Consider the following 26,190-nt stretch of genomic DNA (forward strand, 5'->3'; position numbering starts at 1 on the left):
CGCCGACAACGCCAGACTACCCAGTAGTAACATCGGTCGAGCTTCGATAAACAGGCGTTGCAACTCGGCAGCTCGGCAGCGGAGAGATATGCTACCCTGGAGAACGCAACAATACATGGACTGCATACATGGGCTGCATACGTTATGAAATCATGCATATTTTTTTCTTACGGCACCACGCAACGCCGACACAAGCGCCGCCGCGGTCACCGCACCTCCCATGTATCTGCCGCAACCGCTGCTGCAGCCGCGCCAGCACCTGCGACGTGCGTGACGTTTTAGCCACAAAAGCGCGGACCACGTGCACAGGCGCCATCGCCACACACTTTTCCCCTCCTCCACTACCCGCCTCCATTCCTGCCCACGCGCCGTGTCCCCGATGCGGACGTAAGCCACCCGGGGAACGCATGCGGGGGATGCACACGTGGGCTAGAGTAGACAGCTCCGCTGTAAAAAGATTTCAGTAGACATACTTTGATGGGAACGATATCTGCGGGCGGCAGATAAGAAATTTATTTACAACACCCGCATACTTGCAGCGGCCCCTATAGAGGAACTGCAATGAGGAATCAAATATGATATATCGGAGTACCTTAAGATACGAATGGCTAGTATGGTATCGCTTACAATTAGTTTGCTGGTATCTTGTATCTGTATCTCAAGTACTTACCTACATAATCTTGTATTTGTATCATGATACATTTGCAAAGTATCTTTGCCCAGTCCCGGTAGAGAGGTCAGTAAAATAGGACGTTGATGAAAATCGGAAAGGAGTAGAAAGGACGGCTCGAAATACGGAGCTCATCGCTTTGTTGTCCATGGTCGTGAGCCATTTTACGAGCGCCCTATATTCTTGCACGTCTCGTTCTCTCTATCCCTCTCCATTTTCTTTTCCTTTCAGTTACGCTTGTTGGTGGTAAGGGCGCCTACGGCAAGTTTTTCGAGGCGTACGTGGGAGTTTACTTGGATGGGCCCGTGTTCCTTCCTGGGACAACTATAACGGTAACTCCTCCCGCAAAGACAGCGAAGTGCACCAGCCAAGGCAAAGATACCGAAGTACGTATAGATCACGTATGTCGTCCCGCAGCCGCAATGGCGTCACGACAGAGTTTGACTGCGTACAATCAGGACGTGCGTGTATTACGCATGCGTGTGTGGTCGTGCGCTTACGTGCATATTTGTGTGTGATCAATGCACTATCACATAGAGGTAACATTCTGCGATGGGTTTAGTCTCGTACAACATTTCCCAGTATTACCTGCCCGATTCGTTCTCTATAAAGTCCAAGTGCGCGTTGTCGCCACTTATTGAGAAAGAAGTGTCGATTTTTTTGTGGCGCAACGGAGTCGCCATCTCTCACCGCTAGGATGCTATCGAACTAGTGGAAGAAAACAGTAAATGAGTGCATGACATTTGCAAAAGAGATAAGGACGTGCCAAGAAGATACCTCCCACCGTGGTACGAGAGGCGCGTTATTAGTGGCAACTTCGACAAGAAAGAAAGCGTAGTCCACACTTAACCAGATCCAGCAACACAGAAGCCAGAGAAATAAAAAAATTTGGCGCAGAAAATTTTACTGGAAGAAAGCAGAAAAAAAAATGTCTCCGATACTAACACGGCTGCGAGACAAGATGAAATCCCAATAAAGCTAATTTTGAACAGGTGCTTCCAAAGAGCAAGATACAGCTGACTAGACCCACAGAACAAGTTAGTAACACAAAAAAATCCCGTCTTAGTGGCAGGAAAACATGATGAACATTATATATAAAGGCAAAGGTGATGGATAAAGCAAGCTCGTACAGACCAGTTATAGTAACCGCGGTGACATAAAGACAAGCTTGACGTTTTTGAACAAGAAACGCATATTGTCGCTAGCGCGCAAGCACACGGGCAGAATAAAACAGACGCACTTGTTGCTCTTTGTCGTCGAGCCACTTCAATTCATGGCCGCAATCATTTGCGACCCCCTCTGCAACAACAAAATGGCCATTAGAATCGCGTGCGCTTACCATAAGCAGCAGTCTCACGGTAAGCAACTGTATGATGAGCCTGGGGCAGCTCTTTTGAATGGCAATGCAAACAATAAAATTACAGCTGTCTAAGTGGGCGGGAAGAAACGATGTTGTTGCAGGCCATTACCGCACTCTGAAGAAGTCCCTCAGCAAGGCGATGAAGATGGAGGTTGGCAAGGCGTGTTCGTGGTTGTTGATCTGCTATCTTGGCTGTGGCTGCTCTGTGTAGATATTTTACAAATATAATTTTGCCCACTCATCCCCGTCACATTTTTGGTTGAGACGGTATTACGGAATGGGTTGAGATCACACTTGCATGGTAATATATTTGTACTAACACAGTGCATAGGGATTTCAATAGCTCAGAACACACTTTTATGGGTGCCATTTCTGGATATTAAAGGAGACTACGACAATATAGACAGGTAATCGCTGTGCGATATCTTTAAGCACGAGGGAAGTGGCGTCACTTGGCTTCCTGGTATGGCTGCTCGGCGTGTCAGCCCCGCAACCCTCCCTCCCCACCCTCCCCCCATTTTCTCTTTCTCTTGCTACTCCCTCCTATTTCGTAACGCAGACTTAAATAAATCAAAATGAAAGCGTGCTCTTCTATTCTTTCTTGTCTGTAATCCGGCATTTATTTCTGTAGAAATAAAATACAAAATGGTGGTTGACATGTCACATTTTGTAAGCGTTCGGTATTTGTGCCGCTAGAACTCCAAACTCTGAGCCCACAGTTTGCAGCTAAAATATTATGCATTGAAATTGCTTAAAGTCATAAATGACCTCCACGGCACAAACGATGGCTATAGCAAAATATAATTACTATTTCTTATAACCGGCAACAGTTACTTAGCGGCGACCGCAGTACAGCCACCGCTGAGGGACTGTTTACCATTTTTCGCACGACCGCACATGTGTGGTGCGGCTTGCGGCGATGGGCGGCTCGAGCGTTGATTATTTCAGAAAATTAAGAACTGCCAAAAAAAGACGCAGTTTCGCCCGAAAGTCGAAGCATCGAATGCGATAGCAAAATAGCAGACAGCTATACGAAGTGAGGATATTAGTTTTATCGGCAGTGTGAGCTTGTAAACATTCACTTACTACATGAATTAACAAGCATGGTATCAGGCGCGCACAGGCAAACAAGAACACATCACGCTCGATGACCGCCGACACTCGCAGTGAAAACGCTGGCGTGAGGAAGTGCAGCACCAGCAGCAGCGAGCGAAGTGACCTTTGTGCTGCCTATCGCTTCAACGCAAACTGGGCCGCGAGAACACAGCGCAAACGAAGGAGTTGTTAGCCATTGCGCACCTAGACTCTGTCCCCATTGCCAAGCCACCCGCAATTACCACCGGAGTAGAACGCTCCCCTCCCTCCCCTACCCCCCGTGCGACGGAAGACGGCGTGATTCCTCCCCACTTTCCTCCTTGCGCCCGTGAGATCGAGCCATCGCCGTCGGCTGACCCTCGCACGCTTTCACTCGCACATACAGCATACGGCGCGCGGCGAGTGTTATCACCCTTGGACTTTATACGGAACAGCACGGCGACGGCGACGACCAAAATGCGCCTGCACGAAGTGTCCATATAATTGCTGTCGCATTAAAATATAATTAATTACAAGTAATTAATTACACACGATTCGCTACGCACACCTGAACGGCAAGCACGAAATCAGGAAAAGTAACTTGTGCGATAAAACAAAAAGGAGATACTACTTCAAGCCCGAACGGCTTCCTGAGGACAAACACAAACCGAGGCAAACTTTTTGCGGCAGGATGACGCACGTGTTTGATGCACCAAAATTCCGGAAACAACTCGAGTTTTAATGATATCCCACCTGTCAGAAGCGCTGTGATTCAAATCATATATGGAAGCATTAACTGGTAAGCACTCGAGATAAGCAAAAGACGTTTAGAATATTGGTGGAAAAAATGAAGAGAAAGTACTGATAGATCCGGAGTCGTTAGGCATAGGCAACCGTACGATATAGAGGATGTTTTAATTGAGAGAGGGAAGATCAAGCATATAGTCAAAATTCTATACTGCGCATGTATATGATACCTTGTAGCTCAAACAAGCTAGGCGACTATTTGTCGCCGCCCCATTTAGAAGGGGATGCCGATGAAAATATATAGCTTTAGATAACGGGACGCAAGCCGCATCCAAGCGTTAGAGGACGTAAACAGCCGGGCGTACAAATAAACCCAAAGCGAGCACAAAAGACCATGAAGGGAGCAAAGGAAGTTTGTGTTCCCCAACGCTTGGGTGTGGTTTGCGTTGATGGCACCATCTTTGGCGTCGCCGCAGACCGAATCAACAAACCTTGTCGTAAGTGATCTTTGTCATTGGCCACCTGATTTCGTTCTAGAGTAGGAATTAATAAAGCCACCATTTTTTTTTAGTGCCCGCCTATTGCTCTGCTCATAGAAGCACTCAGCGCTGAAGCTACAATGCTTCTATTGTATCTGTGGGCTTCTCCATCTTAAAACGATGCTTAAAGTCTCGGACATGACGTCCCACATAAGAACAATTTCCAAAACAGCAGCTCTTCTTAGTAATCGCGCGCTCGCGCTCACACACACACACACACACACACACACACACACACACACACACACACACACACACGCACGCACGCACGCGCGCGCGCGCGCGCGCACGCACACACACACACACACACACACACACACACACACACACACACGCACGCACGCACGCACGCACGCACGCACACACACACACACACACACACACACACACACACAGAGAGAGAGAGAGAGCAATCGTGCGGCAGAACTTGTTCGTGAAAGCAGATGCTATCATTTGCGATGTCGAACTTGCACTGTGTATAAGTACTGTGTATACAGCCTCTGGTGAATAAGCTTTAACTGTATTGAGAGAGACTTAGTACAGTCGTGCTTGTTCTACTTTTCTTCCCCTCTCAGTTCGTCTATATCGTTTCGGCAGCAGAGATGACAGAAATGAAATTCAAGTTTGCACCCCCTGCGGATCTTACAAAAGATGCAGACAAGAAAATCATCGCAAGGTAGGTGCGCACGTATCGGCCCTCGAAGGCGCGCGACCCTTTTGAGTACTGATTGTGCAGCACTCTAGAGCAAGGGGCAGCACGGCAATGATGTAGTCAACGCGGCTCCACTTAACAAACATTAACATTAACATTAACAAACATTAACAAACATTTCACCAAAGGGAATATAATGCTTTCGCATTCCCACACGTAAGGAGTCTTAAGTGTCAGTGCTGAATTTATTTATTTAATTCTCGCACACATCATGTGAAGGTTGCATACGTTCACCTCCCATCGGTGAGAAGTTACTTGTTCCTTACACTTTCAATCCCTTTTCTTATCATTAACTATTAGTCCCAGTTAATTTCCCGTGTGCTTTCAGTTTGTTTCATTGTTGGATTTATATAGTTGTTACTAACGAAAAATATATCTTTCTGAATCTTTTTGTCCATTACCGACCCCCGCCATTTTTTGTGTTTGTTGTCATAGTTAAGAGCTTGTATAACAGAACATCGTCAACAGTTGTTATTAGTCTTCGACGCTTTGTACAATGTAATTATTCGTAGCGGATTTCTTGTTTTTACACTGTGCAGAATTAAATATTGCCTGTGGCAGATAACGATTCTAACCCTTGAACTGGATTACTCGATGACGTCGACATTACTTGCGCGAAAAATCTGAGTGCATAATGTAATAATTAATGAAATTGTGCTAATTAAGTTCTTAGCTGATTATTTAGGGCACATATTACAAGCGACGAATTGTGACTGGGTGAGATCCTAAGGCGCATACATTTAGGACAGATTCTGAGGATGACACCAGTTGAGAGGTATTGATTTCCTAAATGTGCGATATTGACGTTCCAGTTATACTTTTGTGCTTCAACACCTAAAACAATGTATTGGTGAAGGAATAAATAGAACAACACTGCAGTGTTACCGCAAATTTGACTGCGCGCATCACGAAACAGGTGCCAATTTCAGAATTCGTTTCAAATGGATATGCCTTGCAAACTTACCGGCTTCGATTGGTTAATTGCAATGTGTCATCATCATCATCATCATCATCATCATCACAAGCCTGGTTAAGCCCACTGCAGGGCAAAGGCCTCTCCCATACGTCTCCAACTACCCCGGTCATGTACTAATTGTGGCCATGTTGTCCCTGCAAACTTCTTAATCTCATCCGCCCACCTAACTTTCTGCCGCCCTCTGCTACGCTTCCCTTCCCTTGGAATCCATTCCGTAACTCTTAATGACCATCGGTTATATTCCCTCCTCATTACGTGTCCTGCCCATGCCGATTTCTTTTTCTTGATTTCGACTAAGACATCATTAACTCGCGTTTGTTCCCTCACCCAATCAGCTCTTTTCTTATCCCTTAACGTTACACCTATCATTCTTCTTACCATAGCTCGTTGCGTCGTCCTCAATTTAAGTTGAAGCCCTTTCGTAAGCCTCCAGGTTTCTGCCCCCTACGTGAGTACTGGTAAGACACATCTATAAACTTTTCTCTTGAGGGATAATGGCAACCTGCTGTTCATGTTCTGAGAATGCCTGCCAAACGCGCCCCAGCCCATTCTAATTCTTCTGGTTATTTCAGTCTCATGATCCGAATCCGCAGTCACTACCTGTCCTAAGTAGATGTATTCCCTTACCACTTCCAGTGCCTCGCTACCTATCGTAAACTGCTGTTCTCTTCCGAGACTGTTAAACATTACTTTAGTTTTCTGCAAATTAATTTTTAGACCCACCCTTCGGCTTTGCCTCTCCAGGTCAGTGAGCATGCATTGCAGCTGGTCCCCTGAGTTACTAAGCAAGGCAATATCATCAGCGAATCGCAAGTTGCTAAGGTATTCTCCATTAACTCTTATCCCCAATTCTTCCCAATCCAGGTCTCTGAATACCTCCTGTAAACACGCTGTGAATAGCATAGCAGAGATCGTCTCTCCCTGCCTGACGCCTTTCTTTATTGGGATGTTGTTGCTTTCTTTATGGAGGACTACAGTGGCTGTGGAGCCGCTATAGATATCTTTCAGTATTTTTACATACGGCTCGTCTGCACCCTGATTCCGCAATGCCTCCATGACTGCTGAGGTTTCGACTGAATCAAACGCTTTCTCGTAATCAATGAAAGCTATATATAAAGGTTGGTTATATTCCGCACATTTTTCTATCACTTGATTGATAGTGTGAATATGGTCTATTGTTGAGTAGCCTTTACGGAATCCTGCCTGGTCCTTTGGTTGACGGAAGTCTAAGGTGTTCCTGATTCTATTTGCAATTACCTTAGTAAATACTTTGTAGGCAACGGACGGTAAGCTGATCGGTCTATAATTTTTCAAGTCTTTGGCGTTCCCTTTCTTATGAATTAGAATTATGTTAGCGTTTTTCCAACATTCCGGTACGCTCGAAGTCATGAGGCATTGCGTATACAGGGTGGCCAGTTTCTCTAGAACAATCTGCCCACCATCCTTCAACAAATCTGCTGTTACCTGATCCTCCCCAGAGAGACTATTCTCTATTCCATTATCGTCGTGGGGGCCACTGATACTGTATACATCTATGTAGAACTCCTCAGCCACTTGAACTATCTCATCCATATTAGTAATGATATTGCCGGCTTTGTCTCTTAACGCATACATATTATTCTTGCCAATTCCTAGTTTTTTCTTCACCGCTTTTAGGCTTCCTCCATTCCTGAGAGCATGTTCAATTCTATCCATATTATACTTCCTTATGTCTGCTGTCTTACGCTTGTTGATTAACTTCGAAAGTTCTGCCAGTTCTATTCTAGCTGTAGGGTTAGAGGCTTTCATACATTGGCGTTTCTTGATCAGATCTTTCGTCTCCTGCGATAGTTTACTGGTATGCTGTCTAACGGAGTTACCACCGACTTCTATTGCACACTCCTTAATTATGCCCACAAGATTGTCGTTCATTGCTTCAACACTAAGGTCCTCTTCCTGAGTTAAAGCCGAATATCTGTTCTGTAGCTTGATCTAGAATTCCTCTATTTTTCCTCTTACCGCTAACTCATTGATCGGCTTCTTATGTACCAGTTTCTTCCGTTCCCTCCTCAGGTCTAGGCTAATTCGAGTTCTTACCATCCTATGGGCACTACGGTGTACCTTGCTGAGCACGTCCACATCTTGTATGATGCCAGGGTTAGCGCAGAGTATGAGGTCTATTTCATTTCTAGTCTCACCGTTCGCGCTCCTCCACGTCCACTTTCGGCTATCCCGCTTGCGGAAGAAGGTATTCATTATCCGCATATTATTCTGTTCCGCAAACTCTACTAATAACTCTCCCCTGCTATTACTAGTGCCTATGCCATATTCCCCCACTGCCTTGTCTCCAGCCTGCTTCTTGCTTACCTTGGCATTGAAGTCGCCCATCATTATAGTGTATTTTGTTTTGACTTTACCCATCGCCGATTCCACGTCTTCATAGAAGCTTTCGACTTCCTGGTCATCATGACTGGATGTAGGGGCATAGACCTGTACAACCTTCATTTTGTACCTCTTATTAAGTTTCAGAACAAGACCTGCCACCCTCTCGTTAATGCTATGGAATTCCTGTATGTTACCAACTACTATATTCTTATTAATCAGGAATCCGACTCCTAGTTCTCGTCTCTCCGCTAAGCCCCGGTAGCACAGGACGTGCCCGCTTTTTAGCACTGTATTGGCGGCGAGGAGTTACGGAGTCGCCATCTATCGGAAGCGCCCGGCTGGCGTAGTATGAGGGATCACGTGGCGCGCTCCTCATAGGTTTTGCGGTGAGCGCTCACTGAAAACACCACGCACGAGCTCTCCCGGACATTTCTGTAAGTACTTTCGAAAGGAGAGAAGTTTGGTACTGTCTAAATAATAATCATGGGCAAACTGAAAGCACAGAATCGTTTACAGACGCCATGTCTTTACCGAATAAGTACAGTGAACGCCACTGCGCGCGGTCGCCGCGATGGAGTCTCCCGAACCGGCTTCTTGCGTGAAAGGTAGGTACACGCTGAGAGCAAACTATGTGAAATGTTCTTATAGTGTTTGTGTGACTGAATGGAGCGTAATAGAATGAAGCCTCAATGCAGCAATCGCACAGATTCGCAGCGACCGACTGCGCGTCTGCATGCTTGTCCGCGCACTGTTTCGCTTTCACCGCGTGCACGTTTTCGCACCGTGCCATGAGCTTTCGGCGGCAGAATATGAGCATTTGACAGTATACAAGCAACCATTGTTGCGTGGGCGCTATCAGAGTTATTCAAAAATTATTTCATTGTAGAGACTTCGACGGAGACTGTGATATGCCGTCGCGACGATTCAATCTTTTTTTTTCCTCTTCTAAACTCTTGGACGTTTCAATAATATTTCTCGAGTTGCGTCGCCCTGTATGTTTATCGGTGTTCGCACGTGCGATTTCCCACTGCTTCTTTTTTGTAATCTGTGCATTAATTCATAACACAAACATGACCATATGCCATTATTTTTTTAATGTGCTTCTTACCGCTCCCTTTCCACTCCAGTGAACTGGCCAGTATATATAGCATCGACAAGTTCATAGACCAAATCGTCATGACATTAGTCGGGCAGCGAACTCGGGCGAGCTTCTCAGTGCGCGTTTTCCGAACATCACAGACCCGGAGCCGTAGCAGAAATCTTCCTCGCTTTTGTGCTTGCTGCATACCCGAGTTGTAGCCGATGGCTGTTTGCCGGTTTTATGTTTCGCGAGCCAAGCTTCACGCAGCTTCTTGTCCTGCGGCTACGTGTGAATAAGTCTGACACCGGGCTCCGTTGGGTACGTCCGGCACTGCGGCGCCGAGCAGTAGCCTACCATGTTGCGCGCCTTGAAAGGTTACCTATTGTGGTGCTTTCAAGCGTTGTAAAGGAGACACTCGAAGCGGGAGAATCTCGCCACTAAATGAGGACCGCAGCGTACGAGGGAATTGAAACTCTCGTTTTCAGCTCGCTTCGGCGCTCCCGAAGCAGCCGACGCGGACGCTATGTCCACGTGATCCCTAATAGCACGTCACGCCGACGGTGGCGCCAGCTTTTCCAGTGGTGGAGCTCGAGGCCAATATGCTTCTTTTGGCCTCCTAACTTCACTGAGCCCTATTATATCCCATTTACTGCCCTCTAATTCCTCCAATGGCACTGCTAGACTCGCCTCACTAGATAACGTTCTAGCGTTAAACGTTGCCAGGTTCATGTTCCCAATGGCGGCCTGTCCGGAGCCAGGGATTCTTAGCACCCTCTGCTGCGTCGCAGGTCTGACCGCCGCCGTGGTCAGTTGCTTCACAGCTGTTGGAGACTGAGGCCCGGGGTTTGATTGTTGTGTTCATATAGGAGGTTGTGGCCAAGTACTGCACCAGGGTGGCCAATCCTGCTCTGGTGAGGGAGTGCGTTACCGGTTCTGGTCACCGGGATCAGGACACACTCCAGACCTGTTTATGCAATTTTATCAACACGCGGATTTTTTTTTAATCCGGTGGAAAATTGCGTGGCACCGGGATTCGAACCACGGACATATTGCAGGCGAGGCGGGTGTTCTACCTCTACGCCACCGCTGCATCCTGCAATGTGTGCGGGAACGTAATTAGTAAAAACTGAGTTGGCGAAAACTTGATTTGTAGATAACTCATCTTGATTTCTCGTGAAAGTAATGTCTGCCTATTGTAGTAATCCGGCACAACAGATTTTTAAAAATTATATATAGTGAAAAAAAGTCCTATGGATTACAACTAATAACTTGTGGGCGCAAGCTTACTGGAAAGAAAGTATTTGTGCACGCTTGTGCTACTAGTATCCAACGGGCTATATTTGTGTAGCGAGCCCAAGCGATGCGCTATGGCCGCTGGTCACAGAAACGTGTCATTCCGCTCTTTCGGCGGTGAACAGCGTGTGATCTGTGTCGCCCTTCTAGGTGATATTACGTCATACATTGCGGTGTAGACGTGTGATACCTGACGTTATTTCGCATTACAAGACGCGTGTGTATATATTTCTGTCACGTGTGATGCACTATTCCTTGGTCATGAATACGAGCAATGGAAGAAGTCTCTCCAGCATTCGTTAGCGTTGCCTACTATATGTGAACGGTTCTCTTTCAGAGGGATCGTGTGCCTGCAGGCCGCGGGCACCCCGCCGAAAAGTTCCTGTTCGGCGCCGATTATGTCTGCGGCGCTCACGATCAAAAAACAGGCTCCTAAATCCCCACCAGCTGCACCTGTTCCACCTCCTCCACCTCCTCCACCTGTTCCACCTGTTCCACCTGTTCCACCAAATGCACCTAAATCACCTAAATCACCTAAACCACCTGACGCGCCTCCATCTGCACCCCATGGTAGCAGCCCGAACTCGGCTTTCCGCTGTGAGTATAGCATGAGTGCGCTCGTCTATGTCACTCTAAAAAGAAAACTCCCTTTGCGGCCGTGCTGATAATTTTGCGAAAAAGTTTGAATTCTATCAGCTGTTAAGCGAATTTTTGCCTCTTCTCCCACTTTTCGGGTGCTAGCTGATAGCTGCTGCTGCCGTGCTGAGCATACAACTTGGGCCACTGGGCGGTATGTGCCCAAACAGACAAGTTGGGTCACTGGGCATGTGTGCATCTGGGCAAGCGGCTCTGGGTATGTGAACATTATTGGCCATTCCCCCAGGACGGTTCTGTGTCACTGGGTGGTATGTGCCCAAATGGACAACTTGGGTCACTAAGCATGTGTGCAACTGCGCAAGCGGCTCTGGATATGTGAACATTATTATTGGCCATTCCCCCAGGACGGCTCTGTGTCAATGGGTAGTATGTGCCCAAATAGACAACTTGGGTCACTAAGCATGTGTGCAACTGGGCATGCGGCTCTGGGTATGTGAACATTATTGGCCATTCTCCCAGTACGGTTCTGTGTCACTGGGTGGTACGTGCCCAAGTAGACAACTTGGGTCACTGGGCATGTGTGCAACTGGGCAAGCGGCTCTGGATATGTGAACATTATTGGCCATTCCCCCAGGACGGCTCTGTGTCAATGGGTGGTACGTGCCCAAATAGACAACTTGGGTCACTAAGCATGTGTGCAACTGGGCATGCGGCTCTGGGTATGTGAACATTATTGGCCATTCCCCCAGTACGGTTCTGTGTCACTGGGTGGTACGTGCCCAAGTAGACAACTTGGGTCACTGGGCATGTGTGCAACTGGGCAAGCGGCTCTGGATATGTGAACATTATTGGCCATTCCCCCAGGACGGCTCTGTGTCAATGGGTGGTACGTGCCCAAATAGACAACTTGGGTCACTAAGCATGTGTGCAACTGGGCATGCGGCTCTGGGTAGGTGAACATTATTGGCCATTCCCCCAGGACGGCTCTGTGTCAATGGGTGGTACGTGCCCAAATAGACAACTTGGGTCACTAAGCATGTATGCAACTGGGCATGCGGCTCTGGGTATGTGAACATTATTGGTCATTCCCCAAGGACGGCTCTGTGTCACTTGGCGCTTGTGCCCAAATGGACAACTTGTGTCATAGGCATGTGCACAGCCGGGGATGCGGCTCTGGGTATGAGAACATTACTGACCAATTCCTCAGGAAGGGTATGTGCCACTCGGTAAGTATCCGAATAGATGAGCAGAACAAGAGGCAAGAAGTGAAAGAAGTCGGCAACGAATTCAACCGAGTGTGGAGAAAGAAGTAAAGGGAACAAAGTAGGCCCCAAGCGTACATTGAGCCAGCGGCGTTGAGCTGTGGAGAAGACAAGAAAAGGTGAAAACATTTAAGTGAACATGAAAGTTTCGCTTATCATCGATTCGCATATATGCGTCGAATCCGCTTATTCTTAGCCAGGTTTCACAATAACTTTGCCTTTTCGGTATTTTTAGTCACTTCGTGCTGGACAATCAACGTTTCCGACCGCTTCGTCGGAGTCGGATCATCAAAGAACTAGACGCTGCCAAATCTCGACATTATCGGCTACCGCACACTGCACAGGCGATGAACTTTGCGTCTTTATTTTTTACTTTGACGCTGTTGTCACGACGTTGCCTTTTCAGGTGACGACCGCTGACTCGTCACGTAGGAAGTAACGTAAAGCTTGTAGTTCTTAAAGTGATAAGACTGGGAACAATATGAGCAAATAAAACGTAAAGATTACGAGCAAGTCTTCATATCACTTAATGACTTTTTTTTTTGCTATAGAATAGAGCATATTGGCCCGCGACCTGGGCTAAATTGTAAAAAAAAAATGCCACCAACGCTGCTTTTCGGGGATTAAAGGGCTTTCTCCTGCATTTTTTAAAAAGGCAAGGCTGTATAAAGAAATTAACGATTCTGAAGCACCAATAATTTCAGTCGGAGTGCAGTTCCGACACCTATTTCTTGAAGTTTTAAACATTCTACAACATGTTTATCGCACGTACCGTATCTCGTGCACAAATGCGTAGCATAATTCAGAAAGACTTTGATGAACTCGCTGGATTAACACAAAGAACCGCTCATTGCACCCCTCCATGATAGTGTATATGCGAAGCCCAATGTGCGGCTTCTGAAATAAACACCGATAAACTCAAACCAAACGCGTGCGTAACCTCATTAAGAAACACAAAGACGTGACCAATAATTGAGAAAGAGTTTAATAAATCGTTGGAATTAACCCAAGCGATAAACACCTGGGTCGCATATTTCAGCTTCGCTGGTTTACCATCTATACGGGGTGCACGGGCGGTAATTTCGCTACACATATCGCCCATTTCCTGGTCTTTCCTGTCACCAAAATGGAATCACGGTTGTCGTTGGAGTTATGCCAGGGCTGCGGTATAAGTTTTATGCCTCTTGTAAATCACACTAATAACGCTCCGTTCCACTTGCATAACCTATCGAAAAAGATGCATTTAGCCCACCTAATTAGACATTGTCTACACGTTGCCCATACCGTGCCCTTAATTTCCCGCAAATATGAACGCTGTACCATGTTTATAGTTTGCGAAAGTCACTGGAGAAATAAACTAAGAGCTTCGTATCACATACGGAAATAGGGAAAGCGAGGGTTCAGCAATGACTTGCCACGCTTTCATTTGAAGCAGGGAATTCAACGTTTCGCAGCGAACTTGAAGTTCGCGTCTAGTAAAGTTGTTTTAGGAGTCTGGGAACATGTTGTATAAAGGTAGTATGACACCCTGGAACGCTTGAATAAGTAATTTTCTACAAAGGTTGTAATGGACCTACACCGATTAAACATTTATCACTCGTCACACAGAACATGCTTTCTACTTCAACGAACTATATACACCGTGCTACGCATATGGTTTACGAGGAAAGCGGGAAAAGCGACCAAAAAATTACCGCCCATACACCCAGTACAAATGGTAAACCAGCGAAGCTGAAATATGCGGCCGCGGTGTTGTATCGCTAGGTTAATTCTGACGGTTTATTAAACTTTTTCCCAATTATTGGTCACTTCTTTGTGTTTCTTAAGGAGATTACGCACACGTTTGGTTTGGGTTCATCACATTGCCTGTTTAAAATGCCGCACATTAGGCTTCGCAGAATCACCATCATTGAAGGGTGCAATGCGCGGTTCATTGTGCTAATCCAGCGGATTCATCAAATTCTTCCTTAATTATGTTACTCATTTGTGTCCGTAATGCGTGAATCATAGTGTCTATGATTCGGTTATGCACTGTAGTTACCAAGTGACACACCGCGGCTGCACATTTCATTTAATTAAAGACGGTAACACATTTATTTTTTACCTATTGCGAAGTCGGGGAGAGGCTGCTGCCCGCGCGCTGCTGCGAGAGAGAAACGACGTCACTATCGGCGTAGCCAATGGCGCGCCGCACCTTCCGCCAGAGGGATTCTGTGGTCGGACCGCGAGTGTTTCGCTTAGGCATATCCAGCTTTGCTGTAAATGTATTTAATTATGTCATCATGATATTGTATTCACCCCGTCCCCTACCGTGTCCTTTCCCTGCAATAATACATAGATAAATGCTTGTTTTAAATGCGCAAGCATTTATATGCGTACCCAACGAGATCTTTGTCCGTCCGTGACGTAAGACGAATGCAGTGGCTCATACACCCCTAAGCAATGGCTCATGCACCCGCAGGAGGGTTTCTGTGGTTTTACAACGAGCGTTTCGCATAGGCATACACAGCTTCGCTGTAATAACTTGTATAACCCATAACAACTGGGAGAGAGTGAGTAACTAGTAATCATTTTCAAAGCACATAAGTAACTTGCACAATTCTAACTTTCGGTATGCATCACCCAAAAAAGGGCCTCCATTTTTCTCAAAGTATTAAATATCCGCTTGTTATTTCTCCTGCCAGCGAACATGCACTAGCCTAACTCTTATGTCGAAACAACCTGAAAATGAAATGGACAAACAACGTCAGAACACATGCCGATAGCAAGAATTCAGGTACCCCAATAATGTTGCTTACGAATGCTAGTGCTGTAATGGTATTACAATGTTTCTGCACATTAGACCAGGTCCTTTTTACCAACGCATCTAGGATAACTCTTGATTACAGAATGAAATTCGACAGTCAGAACTGTAATATGCGGGGTTCTTTTTTTTTTTTGATGGTGCAAAGAGACAGACTGCAACCCTATGTGAACACTATCTGGACAGAGATTCAATTGTTCTGGTATCTGATAATTCAACGATTTCATGCCTTAAAGCATGCAATCTTTGGGCGCGGCTGATTAGAACACTTTATCCGGACTCCAGCACTCGCCCTGAGGTTAAATATAACAATCTGTATTTGTGTTTTCAAATATAATTAGGTGGTCATAATGAACTGGGCGTGATGCGAGAAGCGCAAGTTGAACTGTGATAAGACGGGAACTGCCCGTATGGGCCATGCCGCGCGTCAGCCGCTACAGCGCGTCGACGCACGGAAGACACTCGTCGTTGCGCAAGCAGGAGATACGTAATAAAGAAAAGCTTTACTTACGTTGGCAACGCATTCAGGGGCCGAATCTTCTAACGGTTCGGAATACGAACCGTTCGCTTAGCCGCTTACGTCACTAAATGTGCCACTCCCAAGCCGGTGGTGGAAGAAGGGGAGGACGCGACCAATAGATGAGAGGGTGCCACGTCTGAAGCGTACGTCATTGTATGACGAGCTAATCGAGGAAATGCAGAATGTTTCTGCTTGCTAAATAAACACAAAATATAAATTAAATATTACATGGCAAGTTCTAAAGTATAAACGTGTGGTGCCGGGCGTTTACGCAGGGCCGAAGTGATTTGTTAATGTCATTCTTTTTCATTCTCAACGGACCGGTGGTATCGCAAGCGTAAACGAGTTGGCAGAGCGCAGCGCTATGTCGTCTGCTACCAGGAGCTTGCACGATGCATGCAACAGGAACGCACTCCCATCACTTCTTGAGTAGCGAGCTCAACAAACCGTGAACTGGTTCTATAGGGCCACCTTTAATTACCAGCCGACTATATCAATCTTCCTTCTTTTTTCTCCCTTCGTCGTCGGCTCGGGCGTGACTCGCTCGCCGCGCTGCCGCTATCTCTGCGATCTGCCCCACGGCGCGTCGCGTGATAGAAGCAATGGAACTTGAAATCGAACCTTACGATGCACGGGCCCTGCATTGCCTGCGCGAAGTCAAATCGAAGAGCGTGGTGCTGACGGTGCGCGCTGTGCCGTGAAATTGAGGAACAAGGTGCGGCACTCCCGAACTAGAAAAAAAAAATGGCAGCCAAATAAGAGATCTCCACAATATCTTCCCGTCCTGACTGTATAGTTTTACCAGTCTAACGAAGGAAGCGCTGGACCAGCCTAGGTTGAACCCTTATGATTGCGGAACGGTGATCTGCGAGCTATTCACGCTGGCGATAGCACTGGGAATTCGATCTCACCGTGCAAATATCTCCTTGGCGTTGACTTTGAAGCGGAGGTCACGGGGAAGCTGACCCAGCCCTTCTACCGGCCAACACAGTAATTGCGAGAGCAACTTCGTGGACAGTGTCGGCAGCAGAGATCTAGGCCATTCCGATGAATGCTTCGCTTCCGACCGACCTCTGGGAGCTGCAGGCCGGTGGCGATGAACCGCAGCGTGCTATTCCTTCCTCTGCGTGGAATGACCACTGGTACGCTTGCACCCGAGTCTCCTCCAATGGATAGCGTAGCCTGCAAGAGGTCTACTTAGAAAGCCGGCAGGGGCAGTGCAAATAATTATCCGTCATTTCTTTGAACACGTATCGCACTTCCAGCCGTGGTAGACACCTAAAGAGCAAGGGCAAGCAGGCGGCAAAGTCGTGTAATAGCCTCCAAAGCACGCACGCACGCGCGCGTGACGCCCGCGTATCTCTGGGGTCGCGCGACCAGGGTCGCGAGCCAACAGCCAAGCCACAGAAACAGAACCCAAAGCGAACTACCCCTTCGCCGGGGTAGCGCCTCCCCATGTCCCCTCGGTAAAAACAACTATGCTCGTTGATTCCAGTGACTATACATTGTATACTTTTGGTAGTTTCGGTGCACTTATAACGGTCTTAAGCACGGCTTTATCTAATCAGCTATGGGATAATTTCATTTCATTTAATTTTATTACCTTAGAGGCCCCAATAAATGGGGTGTTACATAAGGGGTGGCAAGAATAAAAATACATAGTCACAATAACAGGAAGTTTTTTTTACATTTTCGACGAACTTCGATGGGCACATAATGACAGCAACGTCGTTAGGAAGGCCGTTCCACTCTGCAGCTGTGCGAGGAAAGAAAGAATTTGAAAACGTGAAAGTGCGTGAGCGTGCACGGGCAACCTGTAGCTGATGGCTGATGCGGTGAGATATGCGTGTTAAGGGGAAGGATATAAGGTGCAATGCTCATAGGGCTATGAAATAATTTGTGAAATAAAGCTAGGCTGGCAATGCGACGACGGAGCGATAAGGGGGATAATGCGGATGCAGTTTTTAAGGAGGAAACGCTGATATCAAAGGAGTATGACGAATCGATGAATCGAGCGGCGCGATTTTGTACAGATTCAAGATCACTAATTAGGTATGCTTGATGAGGATTCCAAATAGGCGATGCAAATTCTAGTTTTGACCTGACAAATGATTTGTATACGCTAATAATTTTACATGTTAAGGAGCATCATGTAGATGGCGTTTTAAAAATTCTAACGTCCTGTTCGCGGATGATGTACGGTTAGTAACATGAGCATTCCAGGAAAGATCGCTCGATAGTGTTGCTCCTAAATACTTGTACGAATGAACAAGTTGTACCGGAACTTCAGAGATTACGTAAGGAAATACGAGAGAATTACGACGACGGTGAATGGACAAATATTTACACTTACGTGGGTTAAGTTTCATTAACCACTCGTTGCACCAGTCCTGGACAGCATTAAGATCACATTGAAGTGAAGATTGGTCAGCGGTGGAAATAATAGCATGATATATCACATAATCGTCCGCGAATGTACGTATGCTAGATGTTACGTGTAACGGTAAATCATTTATGTATATTAGGGAAAGTACCGGGCGTGCACGGATTCATGCGGGACGCCTAACGTTACAGAGACTGAATTAGAATTCCTGTTATTTATGGTGACGAATTGTAAACGATTAGTCAAGAATTCTTCAATCCACTTCAGTATATTAGGGTGAACATTTAAGCGGGAAAGCTTTATCAGAAGGCGCTTACGGGGTACTTCGTCAAAGGCTTTAGCGAAATCTAAAAACATTACATCAGACTGAAGATATTACAATCAAGGTTGGAGTGCAGGTCGTGTAAGAATGCGGCAAGCTGAGTCTCGCAGGAGTAACCGCGGCGAAACCCGTGCTGAGCAGGATTGAAAAAAGTTATTCGAGTCTAGAAATGCCATGATGTGTGTATAGATGACGTGTTCCATAATTTTGCAGGGAATACTAGTTAGAGAAATGGAACGGTAATTTAGAGGTGAGTTCTTGTTACCCGATTTGTAGACTGGAACGACTTTCCCTTGTTTCCAATCTTTGGGCAGTTGGCCTGTGAGGGGTGACTGAGTGAATAACAAGCACAACAGAGATGAACATGTATCTTTGGTGTTCTGCAGTATCTTGGTGTTGATGTGGTCAATGCCAGCAGAGGATGAACGCTTTAAGTTTTCTATTGGGGACAAAATCTCCTCTGAAGAAAATACAAGTGCAGGCATTGTCTCCTGAATAATTGCGGGGTATGGAAAAACAGCCGTATCGGTTTCATTAATAAACGCGGACGAAAAGGCTGCGTTAAAAATGTTGGCTTATTCGGATTCGCAGATAGTTTCACCTGATGCACCAGTTAGGGAAACTGTGTGTGTATTCTGGGGATTTATAACTTGCCTGAACCTACGGGTGTTAGTTGACAACATTTTAGGCAGGCAATGACGAAGAAAATGTCATAAATTTATTTTATGTTTTAAATCATTTCGTAACAAAGTCTCAATTCATTGTAAACACCAGTAAAAGCGCGTCTTCTAACCCTTGGTGGAACACGAAGCGCTCACGTGCTCACATGATAAGAAAAGCGGCGTTGCAAAAAACTACTTCATGACCAGTGTCCTAGCAATTGGACATACTATACGTTCGTGGCAGCAACTTTTAAAAGAATAGTTGCAAATGTGAAATACAGCATCCTTTGTAAGTATTTCGACTTTCTTTCAAAAGCCATAACAGAAAAGCACTCTGTAGATTTCTGAGAAGCAAAAAAAAAGAAAGAAAGCATTCCGGCACAAATAAACGTCGACTGTGTGGTTCCAATACCCTGCGAATTGGCCGAATTACTGGAAGATATTGCTAAAGGTCTAGAAACTCGCTTTAAGTTTATTTTGCCTTATAACGCTACGCCGCCTACTCATGGTTAAGACATTGAAGAAGGTACAGTTTCGGAGCTGGCAAATGTAGTAAGCCAACTGCTCAATTCAGCGCCACTTCCCGATGACATTACAACGCCAATAATAATAATTTTTTTTAACATATCGCCTCACGCATTGCTCACTATGGCAAACCATTATATCAAAAATTCATGGGTTCCTTCAAAATAGAGTCTTGCAGAAGCAATCCCATTATTTAAAAAAAAACAAGGTGTTGGTCAGTCAATTGGCTGATATCAGATCAATTTGCTGATAGAGAACATGAATTGGAACCCATGCCAAATTACCTTCAGAAGCAGGTGCTCCAATTCAACTAGCTCGATATCAGAAAAAAAGAATATGATGCCTTAGTCACTTTGGATATCACTGAAGTGTATGAAAATGTAGCACATGTAAGCCTAATAAACGCGCTTCGAAATGTAGGTCTGCCAGACTGTTCTGTTGCGTGGGTTCATGAATGGTTAAACAGCAGAGAATTTTACTGCTTTTATCGCGGATTGTCTTCATTTACGTATAAACAGTCAATGAGTCTACCCCAAGGTTCAGCCCTATCGTCATTGCTGTTTAATGTTTTACTAGCTATACTATTCCTTCAATTGCAATATGATGTTCATGCGTACGTGTATATACGCCGATGACATCATTTTTTGCGGCACCAGTAGATATACATACATTGTACCAAACGCTACTATCCTATATGAGTAACATTGATTTGAGTCTTGATGGCATTAATCTTTCTGGTAAGGGGCCCCTCACCAGGCCCCATAGCAAATTTTGTTTATGCGCTAGAAGTTGTTACGCGTCCTCTAAGGAGCGTTCTGCCGCAAAAGATTTTCAAATCGGCATAGTAATAGTCGACATATAAATATTTCAATGCCGCGAACCCGTGATTTCAGGAGGCAAGCTCCACTGGCAAGCGAGACACTCTTTACACTTGCCCCGTCTAGTCTCCACAAGCGAAATCCCTTCCCTGCGTTCCTCCCATACGGACCTCGAGGATCGGGTGACGCATACGTCACGGGCCCCGCCTTCATTTTTTTTTTTCTCTCCTCGCCTTTTTTGCGCGGCGCACTTCCCCTGACGGCGACGCGCGCGAGCGGTCTCATTTCGCGCAGCGCACGATTTTGCACGCTGTGCACGAGGATACCTGACTAGCTGTATAAGTCAGTGCTACACGAATATAGAGCCAGACACAAGCGGATAACAGAGCATGATCCCGCACTGAAACACGGTAGAAAATGACATAGTTTCGGTGTCTGCGAGCGCGACTGCACAACGAGGGAACAAGCAGACGAAACGGAAGTACATCTCTCTTGCTGCGATGCGAAATAAAAAAAAAAGCATGCATACATTCGGTTTGTGTGTATTATTATTTTTCTAAGCTCTAATTCGTCTATCCAAGCAACATAATAAACAAATAACAGATGCTGCCTCGAATAATTCTCGAAGTCACGTGTCACCACGAGCGACGTCACAGTGCAAACACATGTAAGCACGTATACGTCATCCTCCGGCTTCGAGCGCGGCGGCAGCGAGGAGAAGGGAAAACTGGGTTTGGTTTGAAATTTCAAACCTTTCCGCGGCGCGTAGCGATGTAATACTTTGCAGACACGATCACTGTCGCGCAATGTATGCTCTGTGCTTGCCAGCTCAATATAGCCAGACCTGGTGAGGGGCCCTTTAACATCAGAAAAAGCGCAATCCTGGCTTTCCCTAAAAACGTTCCTATCCAAATTTCGATTCTTGATCGACAAGAGAGTATCCCGTAGGTGAATTCATAAACATATTTGGATGTCATTTGCTCCGAAAAGCTTAATTGGCGTCCGCATATAGAGCACATTACCTCAAAGAGAGCACGCGTAGTAGAAAAGCGGAACAGCAGTGAATCAAGATTGCGCCGGCATGCGCACATTATGATCTGTTGCATGTATGTTCACCCGATAATAGAGTTCGGCAACGTGTTGTTTTCTTTCGGACCTGCATACAAAATTCGCTTTCTGGCTGTATTAGAACGAGAGGCAATAAGTATATGTCTTGAACTTCCTAAATTTGTCCCGAATGATGTCTTGTATTGGAAGCATGCCTGCCTTCTCTTCTCACGTGATTTGCTATCCTAACAGCACGAACTTTTCTAAACATACATGCATCACCACAGACTAGATCACAATATGTTTCATTAATGAAACGGCCTCATTTTTCAACCATCAATGGTATCGCTCACGTCGCCCTCAACTTGTTTTCGTACAAAACTGTTGGACACACTAAATCTTCACCTATGCGAGGTGGTCTTACTAAACTCCTCTGTTCCAGTCACTAAAATTGAATTTGTATATATATATTTTTCCAAAGAATGCTAAACATTTGCCCTATCAGTATCTGAATGGTATATTGGAAGTCCACCTTATGCACCTAGATACAAAGACCGTGGTAGCGACTGGCGCTTCAGTCTGTGAAGAGAAGGCAGGTGTGGGTATTGTATCACCATATCTAAGTTGGTCTTTTTCCATTCGGCTACCTGACTTCACGCCTATCTTTTAGGCGGAATTAATTGCAATTGTCTTAGCTTTATGCAAATTACCATCATATCTCTCGTCAGCCGTAATCTTAACTAATCGTCTCTCTCTCTGTTTTTGACTAACGACTTCCAACTTGTCCAATTCATTAGAAGCAGCGTATTCTCTCGTCACAAGACGCTTACGTCTAATTCGTTTAGTGTGGGTGCCAGACCACAAAGGCCTAGTCTTAAACGCATATGCAGATGCATTCGCAGTATCATTTTACGATGGTTTTGTAATTCCCATTTTACTAACGTCAGTTTTCATCACTGCAGCGCGATTCGGAAAATGTGCTACTGCAAATAACGTCGCCAAATCATCGTCGTCAACATCTGATTTCCCGCATCTCAATTTTCCTTGAAGCAACAAATGGCTCTCCACTAGAAAAAATTGAAGTAACGATTACGAGACTACGGTGCCGAGTCTCCCCACTGAACTTTTTCCGCCACAGGTCTGGTCTGGCTGTATAACATCTGTGTGCTTTATGCAATGAGAGTGAAGCTCGGGAACACTTCTTTTTGACATGTCGCCGGTTGATTATTCATAGAAAATATTTCTTTAAGAACCCTACTAAAACCTTGGCTTAAATTTGACTTTTCCGGTAATTCTTTCCTTTGGGGCCACCCTACTGGGTTACAGCCACAGGAACGTTTGTGGAACCCTCTACAACTTTCTGCGCGATACAAAAAGAATTGCGTGCTAAAATTGTTCTCGGATCCGCGGAAGTAGCGAAGAACTAAGACCTCGAGGAGCACAATGCACGAGACTGACGTAGTGGCCGCGTCGCGGTAAAAGCTTGTCCTCCCTGCGTGGAGGGAGCCTAACCGACTCTGCAGGCATTTTCACTAAAGTTGTTCTCTCTCTCTCTAAAATTGTTCTTTTTACTTCCTTTGCTCACATAATTTTTACTGTAATATGTAAATATTTGTGCATCCGTATCTGCAAGACTGGACATTTTAGTTAACATTTACAAGATACTTATTTCATTTCACCTTATTTTCCTCGAGAAAAGAAAAAGAAGTTCGGTAGATACACTTAAAACTGTTTGCGTGTGAGAATGCGAAAGCACTCTACGTTCTAAGTGCGCCTCGGTAAGGCCAAATCAAAGCAAGCTCCAAGTGTCTCAACGCGCTCGCTTGCCCGCGAGGAGTTCATTACTTGAAGGACCCTTCAGCGGCATTGAATTGGACATTAATGCTTTGGCATTCACAACTCATAAGTGCTTAGTGTGTCCTCAGAATTGTTTTTTTCGTTTAGGATTGATTGGGTTTTAACATTCCTGAGCAACGCTGGGACTTGCAGAGATGCCGTCGGTGGGGGGATATGGCTTTAGAACGATTGAAAGTTGGGCAAGTTGGTGGGGATTCGTGGTATCGCAAAGACATGCAGGTGCGCGAATGCGTTCAACGAAAAGTGTGTTGTTATTTTCCTTCTGCTCTTGCCCGTGCTTGCACGCCTGCCCTTCTGTACCATGCGGTGGCTTTTCTTTAGTTCTTTAACGTGCGCCTAAATTTTGAGAATCGAGTTAGTGTTCTTGCAGTCCGCTCCCATCAGAATGCGGCCGTGGATAGGACCCGCGATCTTGTGCTGCTAGCGATTGCATTGAAACAGTAAATAAATGCGTACAAAAGGAATGTGGCAATGTCTTTGACTCTCTTCACGCTTAATCCCGCTTTGTGGTTTGTATCTTTTTGCAGGGAAGGCGACCAACACTGTTCCCACGGCATTCATGGTCCCAGCCCTCGTGACCTTGCTCATCATCATCGCTCTCAAGCAATTTCCAGTGTTCCCTTATGCTTTCATCACCATGTATTGAAAAAAAGATACATCTCAGTTAAAGTGTGCTGTTCCCCAAATTCGTGGTCTCTTGAGTGGTGGGTAGGGTTGGTGAATTGCTCAATCTTGGAGCACGACCGTAGGATAAAAAAAAAAGTCGCTGGATAAAAAAAGAAAGAATGCGCGGACTGCCGCTTGCATAGAAAACGGTGCGATCTGCAGTGGCGTCACCAGTCGGGTACTGTTGTCTGGGGTTGGCATAGAAAATGCGGGAGGAACGCGCTTGGAACGTCGTCGTCTCTGGAAGCCGATGCGTCCCATGGACAGGTAGCGTCGTTTGGCCCAGCCAAGCGGCCGACAATGCAACTACAGCTGTAACGTGATGGCCTCCGAGATCCACGGCGGTGCGCGCGTTGGGTAAATCTCGGAGGCCATGGTAACGTTCGCTCCTTGGAGCCTGCGTGACGCGGAAGGCCGCACCTGTTTTTAATGGGATAGCTAAAGGCCCCGTGTTGCAGAAAATCCGGCATCGGCGTCCCGCGCCAAGCATCAGTCGTCGCTTCGGCGAAAAGAATACCAAACTACGCATACTCAACCACGCAGGCACTTCACATGGCGCTACAAAGTTACTGAACTAATTGAATTTCTCGAAAAATACGTAGAAAAATTGTAAAGTATGACTTGAACACAACCTACAGACGTGATAGCGTCGGATTGTAATTTGAATATACGAGAAAACAATTCTGTTACGCGGAAACTCAAACACAAACCCCTTTTAATGAAATAGCGTTTTCTAGCTGTCGTTGAGGTCTGTCTTAGTAGGAGCGGCGCGGTCTCCTTGTTCCTGCACATCAAAAATAGAACCAGAATCTCCCGTTCGTGCATATATAGCGCTCGCCGCCAGCGTTTCCCGGTAAACATTACGGTTACATAAGCTGTAGTTGCCGGGAAGCGTGAGAAGCACTCGAGGATCCTTTTAATATGCTATCGCGTTCCACTATTAAAAGCGAGCGAGAGAGAGAGAATCAACTTTTATTGAGCCCTTAGTAAAGGTTGGTGCGCGCTGGCACCAGACGGGGTGGAGCCTTCTTCTCAGGTCCCATATGCGTCCAGCAGTTCCTGGCCCCTAGCCGCCAGCGCGAGCTGGGTCGGTAGGTAGCGAAGCTTAAAGGGACACTAAAGGCTGACGCTAAGTCGACGTTGACTGTTTAAATACCATTCCAGAAACCTCGCAATGCCAAGAAAAGACTTAGTTTGGGAGAAAATTGCATCGGAAGGCTCCGAATACCTTTATCGCGATTCAAACCTCCCGCCACCCGACCGGGGAAGTGGTGACGTTGCATACGCCGTCACCACCCTTTGCTGCCGTCGGTGGGTAAAACGGCGCCCGACAGGCGGCAGTATCGAACCAACACAGAGTGGTGGATTCGCCGCTGCAGCTGCTTTTTGGTCAAGTGGCGTAGACCGTTCGGGCATCCCGCGACATCACATGGAAGTTGAATTATTTGCTGCTCGCAGTTGTGTGCGAGTTTCGCGAGGCAGCAAAACCATCGCAGCACTACCTGATAACTAAACCACTGAAACGCGAAAGCGTGGGTTGCGCGGAGTCGAGCGAAAACGAAACTTTTCGACTGCCAACGTTGTTGTCAAGGGTGACTTCAATTAGTTCTTTCTAAAAAAGAAATAGAACTCGACAAGTAACATTTTATTTCGTCTTATAATACAATACAGGTATGTTTTTTGCAACGGATGGTTGACTACTAGTCACAGAATTTAACTGAGGAGTGCTTTCGTCATCGGGGAAGTACTTGAATGTCCCGGAGGAGTCTGTAATCTTGCATGTCCTGCATTTACCTCAATTTCTCGATTATTAAGGCCCTGTTCACAATAATATTGATGCCTTAGTGATACTCGAGCAGTAATCTATCACTTCAGCTTGAGTTTAATATTTACCTTTAGTGTCCCTTCGAGT

At 46.0% G+C, this 26,190-nt stretch overlaps 1 protein-coding gene across 1 annotated transcript in view; it reads left to right on the plus strand.

Annotated features, from left to right (window-relative positions):
- Window positions 1-24,298, plus strand: part of LOC135898160 (uncharacterized) — a 42,566-nt gene extending 18,268 nt beyond the window's left edge. The window contains exons 3-6 of the mRNA XM_065426942.1: window positions 902-1,056; window positions 4,966-5,066; window positions 11,154-11,413; window positions 24,140-24,298. Coding sequence (XP_065283014.1) covers window positions 902-1,056; window positions 4,966-5,066; window positions 11,154-11,413; window positions 24,140-24,258 — 635 coding nt within the window. The 3' untranslated portion in view covers window positions 24,259-24,298. The remainder of the gene's footprint in view (window positions 1-901; window positions 1,057-4,965; window positions 5,067-11,153; window positions 11,414-24,139) is intronic.
- Window positions 24,299-26,190: the final 1,892 nt, after the last annotated feature.

Source organism: Dermacentor albipictus, chromosome 3 (assembly GCF_038994185.2).
Source record: "Dermacentor albipictus isolate Rhodes 1998 colony chromosome 3, USDA_Dalb.pri_finalv2, whole genome shotgun sequence".
Taxonomy (NCBI): Eukaryota; Metazoa; Arthropoda; class Arachnida; order Ixodida; family Ixodidae; genus Dermacentor; species Dermacentor albipictus.